This window comes from Macrotis lagotis, chromosome 2 (genome assembly GCF_037893015.1).
Source record: "Macrotis lagotis isolate mMagLag1 chromosome 2, bilby.v1.9.chrom.fasta, whole genome shotgun sequence".
Classification (NCBI taxonomy): Eukaryota; Metazoa; Chordata; class Mammalia; order Peramelemorphia; family Peramelidae; genus Macrotis; species Macrotis lagotis.
In genome coordinates this window covers 196,316,664-196,327,932 of record NC_133659.1, presented here as the reverse complement: position 1 = coordinate 196,327,932, position 11,269 = coordinate 196,316,664, and the positions used below count along the sequence as shown (strand labels likewise).

At 52.6% G+C, this 11,269-nt stretch overlaps 1 protein-coding gene across 1 annotated transcript in view; it reads right to left on the bottom strand.

The window, feature by feature from the left end:
• ADAM11 (ADAM metallopeptidase domain 11) overlaps positions 1–11,269 on the bottom strand; it is a 36,861-nt gene that overhangs the window by 3,129 nt on the left and 22,463 nt on the right. The window contains exons 6-25 of the mRNA XM_074224326.1: positions 11,162–11,222; positions 10,574–10,637; positions 10,405–10,472; positions 9,465–9,539; positions 9,253–9,324; positions 6,659–6,825; positions 5,625–5,709; positions 5,377–5,467; positions 4,992–5,043; positions 4,311–4,410; positions 4,021–4,142; positions 3,391–3,553; positions 3,105–3,185; positions 2,884–2,934; positions 2,637–2,700; positions 2,138–2,237; positions 1,468–1,587; positions 1,141–1,309; positions 894–1,008; positions 118–208 (exon numbers count right to left, since the gene is read on the bottom strand). Of these exons, the coding sequence (XP_074080427.1) occupies positions 118–208; positions 894–1,008; positions 1,141–1,309; positions 1,468–1,587; positions 2,138–2,237; positions 2,637–2,700; positions 2,884–2,934; positions 3,105–3,185; positions 3,391–3,553; positions 4,021–4,142; positions 4,311–4,410; positions 4,992–5,043; positions 5,377–5,467; positions 5,625–5,709; positions 6,659–6,825; positions 9,253–9,324; positions 9,465–9,539; positions 10,405–10,472; positions 10,574–10,637; positions 11,162–11,222 (1,911 nt within the window). The remainder of the gene's footprint in view (positions 1–117; positions 209–893; positions 1,009–1,140; positions 1,310–1,467; positions 1,588–2,137; positions 2,238–2,636; positions 2,701–2,883; positions 2,935–3,104; positions 3,186–3,390; positions 3,554–4,020; positions 4,143–4,310; positions 4,411–4,991; positions 5,044–5,376; positions 5,468–5,624; positions 5,710–6,658; positions 6,826–9,252; positions 9,325–9,464; positions 9,540–10,404; positions 10,473–10,573; positions 10,638–11,161; positions 11,223–11,269) is intronic.

The window sequence follows — 11,269 nt, the reverse complement described above, 5'->3', positions numbered from 1 at the left end:
GACTCCCCATCCCCCCTTCCCAAAGAGTGGTCCAGGTCATCAGACACTGTGGAAGCTACAAAGTTACCCCCACCACCCCTGGGTTGGGAAAATCATCTGGGACAGGGAGGCGCTTACTTAAATCCCCAGCCAGTGCCACCCAGGACGATGGCTGCAACTAGCACAGCCCCTGCGATGGAGCCGATGATGATATTGGTGCCGCTGGGACCTGGTGAAAGGGAGTTTGATTTTGTTTAGAAATGAGTGGAGAGAGAATGCATCTACAAGAATCACTGGGAAGAGGAAGGAGGGGAGTCAGAAATATTGAGTACTGTATCCCAAAGAGATCAGAGAAGAAGGAAAAGGACCCACAAAAACTAAAATGTTTTTAGCAGCTCTTTTTGTGGTGGCAAAAGAACTACAAGTTAGGGGAGGGAGGCCCATCAATTAGGGAATGGTTGAACAAAATATGTCAAATGGATGGATGAATGTAATAGAATATACCATAAAAAATTATGCCATACGAAATGATGGAGATGATTTCAGAGAGACCTTGAAAAATTGTATAAACTGAGGCAAAGTGAAGTGAGAAGAACCTGGAGAACAAGCTATACAATAATCACATTGCAAAGCCAAGAACTTTGAACAATTCCTTGAAAAATCACAATTCCAGAAAACAGGATGAAATATGCTACCCATCTCTTGTTAGAGAGCTGATGGAGTGCAGAATGAGACAAATAATATTTTGGACATAGCCAATGAAATAATCTGCTTGATTTTTAATGGTTTTTATAAGGGGAGGTTGGGTCTTTTTAATGGAGGAGTGGCAAGGAAACTATGTGTGTGGGGAAAACAACATTTAACTTAGAAAAAAAAGAAAAATTTCACCCCAACCCCTAGATCCCAAAGCTCACCCTTGTATCTCTCAGTTTCTTCTGTGGGTGGAGAAGTGGGCATTGGATTGTAGACACTGCAATCTTTGCCTGTCCAGTCAGACTGACAAATGCATTTCCCCTCGTTGCTACAAACCTGGGAGGGAGAGGAAAGCTCCTTTGAGAAGTGGGATGTGATCATCTTCCCTACCCTTCCTCCCCAGTCAGGCTGGCTGTGACCCATTCCATCAAAGGATCAGTCTGTGGGTGTGGAGAGGCCAGTACTGACCCCATGGTCAGAGCAGATCCTGCGTCCTGTACTGCCGGGACAGCTACTGAAGTTGAAGGCTGAGGCTGGGAGGCAATGGTGATCCAGGCAGAGCATGTTGGGGCCACAGGGAGTGCCGTCCTCCACATAGCTCAGGTCTGAGCCATCTGCAAGTTCCACATGGCCTCCCCTAAAGGGAAAGGCAGTCTCTGCTTTGGTCTCTGGGGTGCAATCCCCACTTAGTCCCCCATTCTCTTGTCCCTTATTCCTCCTGTCCCCTCTGCCTCCCCCCCTTTCATCTTAGCACCCCTACCCTCAGGTGGACTAAAAAGGAAGGGCTCCAGGTACCTGCAGTCCAGCTCCCTGCCCTGGTGATAGAAAGTGATGCTGCTGATGTCCCCACCCAGGTCCCCTAGCCGAGGCCCACCAGAGATGTTGACACAAAGAAGAAATCCACAGAGCACGTCCCTGGGGGGGGAGGGGAGATTTGAGAGATGAGTCCATCTTAACCATGATGATTGGCTCCTTTGTTTTTGTTTTTTTTTTTTGGTTTTGAAAGGCAATGAGGTTAGGTGACTTGCCCAAGGTCACACAGCTAGGTAATTATTAAGTGTGTGAGGCTGGATTTGAACTCAGGTACTCCTGACTCCAGGGCTGGTGCTCTATGCACTGCACCACTAGCTCCCCCTGTGATGATTGGCTCCTAATCTGAAATACCCCAAGCCAAGTTCAGCTCCAAATCTCATCATCAGAAACCCCAATCCTGTCCATGACTCTAACTATAATTCTGAACAGATGACAAAATGGAGGAATCAAGAGGTAGAGGATGACAGATATCCTTCATAGCTTCTCATCACCCCTCTCTCCCTCTCAGCTTCTCTTGACATCTTTTTTCTTCCTTCCTACCTCAGGGTCCTTGCCCTAAAAACCAAAAAGACTTGGCCTAGAGTCAACTGTCTCTTCCCCAAGGTTCCCCAAGAACCAGGGCTTCCTCATGAGGGGGGACCCACTCACTCACTGCTTACTACACTGGACCCAGCCAGAGCCCTTTCGCCCACAGTTTCCTCGTTCTGTCCCCTCCACGTTCAATCGCTCATAGCAATAGCGGTCAGCGGCATCTGCAGGAGACAAAACACGAGGCTTGCCCCACAGCTCAACCCTGAGCTCTCTGAACTGCCCTCTAGGTACATATCCGGCTAGGTCTTTCCGAGTTCCTGGGACTTCAGGAAGGGCTCCAGGTGAGGGGGGCATTCACCTAGTCATTCCCATTCCCTATCCTCAATCACACGTCCTTAGCCCCCAAACTGGAGCCCCATAAAAGGTAAATGCTGGAAGAGGCTTTGGGATTATAGGGGCCGTTTAATCCAACACACAATTTTAGATGCTACTGCCATCACTGTGGATGAAGCGGGCCTAGGGAGGGTTTATCCAAGATTTGTCGGAGGCCGGATCTCCAGTTCTTGTCTGTGTGTACAAGATGAGTGTGGGGATGGGGTGGCAGCATGCAGAGGACTCACTGTGGCCCCAGAGCGCCCGGCACTGTTTGTCCCTGGTCTTGCAGCGCCCTCCGTAGCAGCGACCCTGGGAAAGAGAGAGACAGACAGACACAGAGGGCCGGAGATAGGGACACGGAGATACAGACAGGCAGAGACAGAAAAAGAAAGAGCACTGAACCGGAGGCTTTTCCAGGGATGGGGCCGGGGAGGACCCCCCGGGGGGACGATGAAAAGCCCCCTCCCTAGATCTCCCCTCGCCATTCATTACCTGTTCTTGCTCACAGTAGTAACCATCCAGCTTGTGCAGGTTGGGGGGGCACTGCAGAAACAAGGGTCAGTGTTTGGGCGCCCGACCCCCGCTTTCCAGAGAGTGCGAGGGAAGTGGAGGTGGCAGGTCAGGGGGGCGCTGCCCCCGCCACCTCTCCCGGCAGACTGCGGGGCGCGATCACCCGGGAGGGCAGCCCGGCCCCTCGGGGCCGCCGGACTCACCTGGCTGGAGTCGCCCGTGCAGGTCTCCGCGATGTCGCACTCATTTACCGCCTCTCGGCAGGACACGCCCCTGGGCTCGTACTGGGCGGGGCAGGAGGAGGGCGCACTGGGTGAGCTGGGCCGGGCCGGGCCCAGGGTGCAGGCCCAGCTCCAAGCCCCCAGCCCCGCGCCCCTCACCTCCAGCCCGCGGCCCATCCACGGCTCCTCTGAGCCCGCCCTCAGCCCGCCTCCTGGCCCTCCGATTGGCCCGCCCGGCCCCGCCCCAGCCCCGCCCCCGAGGCCCCACCTTGCACCCCCGACAGCACAGCCCGTCGCTGCACATGGCGTCGTGGGTCAGGGTGCACTTCTTGCAGCAGGCCCCGCCCGCGCGGCTGCACTCCTGCGAGAAGGGAGGGAGCAGAGGAGGCGGCGGCGCTGGCCCGGCCCCGCCCGGCCCCGCCCAGGCCCCCCTGGCCCGGCCCCGCCCCGCCCAGGCCCCCCTGGCCCGGCCCCGCCCGCGCGGCTGCACTCCTGCGAGAAGGGAGGGAGCAGAGGAGGCGGCGGCGCTGGCCCGGCCCCGCCCGGCCCCGCCTAGGCCCCCCTGGCCCCCCTGGCCCCCCTGGCCCGGCCCCGCCCGGCCCCCCCCCCCCCGCCCCGGCCCCGCCCGCGCGGCTGCACTCCTGCGAGAAGGGAGGGAGCAGAGGAGGCGGCGGCGCTGGCCCGGCCCTGCCCGGCCCCGCCCAGGCCCCCCTGGCCCGGCCCCGCCCGGCCCCGCCCGGCCCCGCCCCCACTCTCACCTGCACCGAGCCGCAGTCACACTCCTCCCCCGCCCCGCCCGGCCCCGCCCCCACTCTCACCTGCACCGAGCCGCAGTCACACTCCTCCCCCGCCCCGCCCCGCCCCGCCCCCACTCTCACCTGCACCGAGCCGCAGTCACACTCCTCCCCCGCCCCGCCCCGCCCCGCCCCGCCCCGCCCCCACTCTCACCTGCACCGAGCCGCAGTCACACTCCTCCCCCGCCTCCACGAAGCCGTTTCCGCACTCCGGAGGGTCCAGCAACTGCGGAGGGGGCCATGGCAGGGGGGGCCTGCCCAGCCCTCCCCAACACCCCGAGGGGGAGGGTGGGCCCCCAAACCTGGCCTTAACCCCACCACCCCCTCCCAGGGTCAAGGGGAGTGGGCGGGGCCCGGTGGGCGGGGCCGGGGCGGGGCGGGGCGGGCGCGCTACCTTGAGGGGCTTGTTGAAAAGGCAGCTCCCGCCCCCCTCCTGCAGAAACTGGCTGTATTCCTCCAAGCTGCAGCGCGAGAACTTCTGGGGCAGGTAATGCCTGAAGGAGGGGGCGGGGCGCTCAGGGCCAGCCTGTACCCCGGCCCGGGGCCCGGCCTCTACCCCGGCCCGGCCCGGCGTCTCCCGTGGCATGGGGCCCGGCCTCTACCCCGGCCCGGCCCGGCGTCTCCCGTGGCATGGGGCCCGGCCTCTACCCCGGCCCGGCCCGGCGTCTCCCGTGGCATGGGGCCCGGCCTCTACCCCCGGCCCGGGGGCCCGGCGTCTCCCGTGGCATGGGGCCCGGCCTCTATCCCGGCCCGGGGCCTGGCCTCTACCCCAGCCCGGGGGCCCGGCGTCTCCCGTGGCATGGGGCCGGAGCCGCCCTCTCCCAGCCTCTCCCGCCCGGGGGACAGGGACCACTAACGGGGGGGGGGGTGCTCTAGACCAGGTCTGGGGCAACGTCTGGGGGCCAGCCCTGGGGCTTGCGGGGCAGGGCACCCCTCTTTGGGGGGGCGCCCGGAGAGCTCTCTTCTCCACACCCCACACCCAAGGCCACCCGTCCAGCTGCAGGGCCTTGACCCAGCCTTGTTTCTGGTGCTGCCCCTCCTCTCAGCCCACCCTTCTCTCCAAGAAAACGCTCACCCTGTGTCTTCCATCATACAACCCTGCCAGGTATCTGGACATTTGCAGTCACCTGCAGGAAGATCCAGGGCACACTCTGAGAACAGCCCTGCCCTGAGTAGCCCGGGTCTCTCCCCTGCACCTCCCCCACCCCATCCTCTAGTCTACCCTCCTTCCTCTACTCCAGAGACCAGGTGGAAAGAGAGGGCTCCCAGGTTTTAAATCTCCCACTTAAAAGCTGGGTAAAGAACATGACCTCTCTGGGCCTCTCTTCCTCTCTAAAATGAGAGGGGGTGGGGATAGAGGACCCCTTCCAGCTCAAGATCCTACTGGTCTTTCATTTTCATGAGCTTGAGCCTGGGACCAAGAAAAAGGATCTGGAGGTCAAAAGGTTTTAAGGGGTTACCTGCTGAACTTCGGTGTTTGTTCCACATCATGCCCAGATTCTGCCCCAGGGTCTGTGCCAGTGTCACTGCCACATATGCTACAGTGCCATACTGGAAGGAGTGATGGAGAGTCATATTAAATCTGAACCCCCAAAAGAGAGCCCCACTTGCCTCATCCTTCCCAGTCCTTCTGCTTGCTCTGTGGGGCTCCAACCCCATGCCCTATTTCTTCCTCTCCTGATTCCTAGACTTTGCCCAAACCTCTTACCTCATTGACACCACCTCCCCTAGACTGAGAGCAGATACCCCCAACATAGGCTGTGCCACTTCTTGCATTCTGGAAGGTCCTGCCCCTGGAGAAGGAATGATGGGGAGGGAGAAAATGATGTAAGAGGTGAGACTGCCAAGTCAGTAGCCATGGGGAGACTGGGAAGGTCTTCTGTGGATATATCTTTGCCCCTCAATGTCTGCAATTGCCTCACTTCTTGGGTCATTTCTGGAGCTGGCTGAACCTCTTCCCATGGATAGTTTAAAATGCAAAGATGCCTGAGAAAGATGTCACTTCTACCATCACTAACTCACTGTGTAACCTCATAGGAATCACTTTCCTTCTCTGTTGCTCAATTCTCACAACTGCAAAATTCCTTCCAGTTCTAAAAATTTTAAGATTCTAGACCTTAATACCTTGATATAAATTAATTTATCAGATTTTTTTTCCTCCAAGGTCCAGAAAACATGAGAACTCTGGAAAGGAAGAGGCAACCAAAAAGGGGGGGGGGAGAAGAAATAGGGGCATCACAGGCCATTAGTGTAATGGAACAGAGAATGAATAAGGATTTAGCTTCCAGGTGCTCAAGAAATCACTGACCAAAGAGGAGATTGGGGAGAGAAGGCAGAAAAGAAGAGAGAGTTTCACTGTAGGAAGACAGGATGGGATTATAGAGATGCCACATTTAGACATAGGTGATGGTGGTGGGAACAGAATAGAAATTGGAGCCATGGGGAATTGGACCATCAATCTAAACTGGAGAGAAGCCACTACTTTTCCCCCAGCCTTCTTCCACTCCCAGGTCTCAGTTTTGGCTCCTCGTCCCTCTGCCTTCCCAGAGCTCCTGGGAGGCTTGCTCTTTTCAGAAGTTATTGATGAGGAGCCCAGGAGACATAGGGTGCCCATTTGAGAGTGCCCTGGAGGGTCTGGGAGTCCAGGGGAGAGTCTATGCTACCCTGTGAAGGGGAAGAGTTTTCACTGGGAAAGGAAAGGAGATGAAGCAAGGGTCAATGGGGTGGGGCAAGGAATCTCACGAGAAGAGATGGGTGGCATCACTGGCTTCAGGTAGTCCCTCCCGCCGGTAGACCATAAGTCGAGCCAAGGTCTCTAGAGGGTCATCCTGTACCTGGATCTTGTCACCACCTGCCCAGGTTTCCATAGCAACCAGCACAATCCGAGTGTTAAGCTGATCCTTGTACAGCTGGGGATAGGAAAGAGAATGGTTTAGGGGACACAGTACAGGATTTATAATCAGAATGACCTAAGTTCTAATCTTGACATAAACACTAGTTATGTGAACATGGATGAGTCACAACTCCTCTCTGCCTTGGTTTTCTCATCTGTGAAGTGGAGGTAACAATAGGAAAATAATACAATAATGATGATGATAATAATAATAATAATTGATAGTATAACAACTCAAAGTTGTTATAGATAATTTTTTTTGCTTTTTTAAATTTTATTTTTTTCCAATTTCACATTTTTCTGCCTCTCCTTCCCATGACAGCAAGTAATCTGATCAAGGTTATATAAGTACAATCATGTTTAACATATTGTCATTTGTCATGTTGTGAAAGAAAAACCAGAACAAAAGGGGAAAAAACATGAGAAAGAAACACAAAACCAGACTTAAAAAAATAAACATAGTATGCTTTGGTTTGTATTCATACTCATGCTCCATAGTTTTTCTCTGAATGTGGATATTTTTCATCACAAATCTTTTAAAATTATCTTTGTTCACTATATTGCTGAGAAGAACTAAGTCTATCGAAGTTGATCATCACACAATGTTGCTGTTAACATGATCAATGTTCTGGTTCTGCTCACTTCACTCAGTATCAGTTCATGTAAGTCCAGGTTTTCTAAAATCCGCCTGCTCATGATTTATGAATCATAGTGTTCCATCACATTCATATACTACAATTTGTTCAGCCATTCCCCAGTTGATGGGCATTCCCTCAGTTTCCAATTCTTTGCCACCACAAAAAAAGCTGCTAGTGGTAGTATTAGATCAAAGGGTAAGCACAATTTTATAGCCCTTTGGGCATAATTCCAAATTGCTTTCTAGAAAGGATGGATCAGTTCGCAACTATACCAAAAATGAGTTAGTGTTCCAGTTTTCCCACATCCCCTCCAACATTTAACATTTTCCTTTTTGGTCATATTAGCTAATCTGATAGATGTGAGAAGGTATCTCAGATTTGTTTTAATTTGTATTCCTCTAATCCATGATTTACAGCATTTTTTTTCAGATGACTACAAAAATCTTTAATTTCATCTGAAAACTGCCTGTTCATATATTTTGACCATTTATCAATTGGGAAATGACTTGTGTAATGAGATATTTCTAAAACAAAGTGCTAGACATTGCTAGTTATTATTATCCTGGCACAAGACAAAGAGGCAGGCAGGCCAGGGAAAGGACAAGGAAGTGGGGTAGAAGCAAGGGTCAGAGATCTGGTTGAGCCTTCAGTGCTCCAATCTCTTTATGTAGTTTTAGACCTCAATTTTCTCCATAAAATGGGAGGTAAGTCCTGCCCCTCTGCTTCATTCAGACTAGGAAAGCCTGAAATGAGAGCAAAAATTCTGAAGCCCCTCCAGAGACCACAGCCCCTAGACTCAATCTCAGTCCTTGTTCCCTCTAGGGGATGGATCCTAGGTGGTGTAATAGATTGAATTCTGACACTGGTATCAAGACAACCTGGGATAAAATCCTGTTTCAAATGCTCCTAGGCAGTGTGATCTTGGGCAAGTCATTTAAGCTCTCTCAGCCTTGTTTCCTCATCTGTAAAATGGGGGAAATTAATATTTCACAGGGTTTTTATAAAAATCAAAAATGAGGTAACATGCAAAGAACTTTATAAACCTTAAAATATGTTATAATTTTTGCTCATAATCCTGGAGGGAGCTAACTGGGAAGTCAAAGGGTGCCATAGGTAGGACTAATGCTTGACCTTCATTCTTGAAAACCATGAGATCAGGGAGGTGATGCCATGACAAGTGAGGGGTCACCAGCCTCCCTTTCTCCTCTTGAGTCCAATGGTCAGGTATGAATCAAGACAATTGGAGATAGCTCTGGATGAGAGACAATCAGGGTCAAATGACTTGCCCATTGTCACCCAGCTAGTAAATACCTAAGGCTAGATTTGAACTCAGGTCGGATTTCAGGGCTCTCACTCTACTCACTGCACCTGATAGATAGGATTAAAGACTGCCTAAGAGAAGAGTGTCAAACACAAGACCCTATTTCACTCTGCCACATTTCCAAGTACACCAGAACCAGATTAAAATAGAATTGGGAAACATGTAACAAAAATACAACATAATATATGTAGGGTTTTTTTTGCAAGGCAATTGGGATTGTGACATGCCTAGGGTCACACAGTAAGCATCAAGCATCTGAGGTCAGATTTGAACTCTGGTCTCCTGACTCCAGAGCTGGTGCTCTATCCACCACATCAGCTAGCTGCTCCCAAGAGGTTTTCTATGGCAAACACGTGACCCACAGGGATCCCCATGTACAGTTTAGTGACCCATGTTGCAGGAATAGGGCTCTGTCTGGAGGAAAGGTGGGGGAAGCTGCAGGTCGGGGTGGGGGTAAGGAGGAATGGAGATGGGCACTGCTTACCACATCAGCCAGGTTCACCACAGACTTGGCAAAGTTGCTGGTAAGGACAACAGACTGACGCAGCTGCTCAAACTGACAGTAAGAAACAAGAGAGATTGGGGAGTAGAGAATGTCCTGAAAAGGGCAGCATCTTCTAAGCCTTCCCCAGCCCTCATCTTTCCTTGCAGGCCTGGAGCCCACTTCAATCATTACTTCCAACCCCAGGAACTCACCAGCTGGTGGTCATTGATCACGATGAGTTCCACATATTTGGTCTCACTGTGGACAGTGGAGTGGCCTCGCCGGACCTAGGGGTGTGGAGAGGGGTGAAGGATAGTTGAGAAGGAACTAGTCCTCCTTCCCTGGGAGCTAAGCCCAGGTCACTGGAAGCTCTAAGTCCTAAAGAACCTAGGACCCCCCAGCCAGCTGGGAAACTTATGGACTGTACTTGAGGAACTACAGATTCTAGAGCAGGGATTCTTAACCTGGGTTCATGGAACCTCTTAAGAAGTCAGTGAACTTAGATGTGAAAATAATGTTTGGTTTCCTTTGTACTTCTATATATTTTGTTTGCCACATTTAAAATATTATTCTGAGAAAGGTTTCATTGATTTCCCCAGTCCACCAGTGAGGTCCTTGACACACGAGTTAAAAACCCCTAATCTAGACTCGGATTCTGCATTTGCTTTCTGGGACTGGGGGGATTGGATTTTCTTGAGACCCATATAGCACCAGAGTGGGCTAGCTCATTTTGAGTTCAAGGCAAGAATATAATATGGCATCCTCTTCCTCCCCAATGCATCCTAATGGCTGGTAGACTCTGCCCCTTCATGCATCTGCCTGAACCCCTTGGCTTTAGGCTGGATAGTCTCTGCATAGTCTACATGCTGGGATGCATGGATCCTTGGGTCTGTTGGGCTGCAAAGCATTTTATGATCTCATCTGAAGTGGGAGTATGCCTGTGGGCAGATGCAAACTCATGCAGATGGGTGGGCAGGCTACAGGCCCAGGAACGGGCAGGTTGTGGTTGCCATGCAGTTTAGGATGGGTACCCACTCCCCAAAATCAACGGCCCCAGGCCATGCTCGTCAGGGTCCCCGAGGCTGCAGGCTCCTCCTGCCTGAGTCTGAAACCTGAGGATTCTGCAGCCTGAGGTTTCCATGGGCCCCATACCTGCCTTTTCCTTCTCAGCCTGGGCAGGGCCGGTGGAACAGGAAGTGAGGGAGCAGCAAATAAACAACCTGAAAGGAGGAAGGGAAGGTGAGGATCCAACTCAGATCCCTTCCCCCTTTATATGCCCACCACCATCACTCCCCCCTCACCCCCGTTCCCTCTGTCTCACCTGGTTCCCGGCATCCAGGAACTGGAAGAAGAGAGGTCCGGTGAATGAGGTGTGGGACGGGTCCCTACAGTGAAGAGGGAGAAGTCAGCCCACTCTGGACCCTCTTAATGCAGGGGAAAAGAGAGACTAGCAGAGGACACCCAAAGGGGAACTTCTAGTATTTCCTTCCTCTCTTGCCCTTAACCCCACCCAGAGATGAACAGCCAAGGCTCCCATGTCAGTTTGTCAGATCCAATCTCCCAGCTCCTCAGGTTCCGAGGTCAGGACCTTGGGGGACAGGAGATGGGGGAAGGACACTGGAGTCAGATTTGAGGTTACTGGGGGGACAGGCAAGGATCCTGTAGCTGGAGTTAACTGACTGTGACTGGGGTGACAGGAAGGAAAAGGAAGGAGTAGGGCATAAGAAAAAGAACAGGATTTTTGAAGGATGGGAAGGGGAAGTAGAAATGGGGTAAAGTAGAAAAGGCTAGCTTGTCCCTCCAGGGGAAATAGAAGAGCCCCTAGTATTTATGGGGAGAGTGAGTAGAGTGGAGACCCCAAGAATCAGGCACAGGGAGTTAGGATAGAATTACTAAAGTGACATCTTACCTGGGATGTTTCTCCTTGGGGCTCAAGGGTGTAAGTGAAATTTCCATCAGAGAAGACTCCACTGTAAGAGTAGAAAGGATTAGTTCCCATGATCTTTGCCTCACCTCC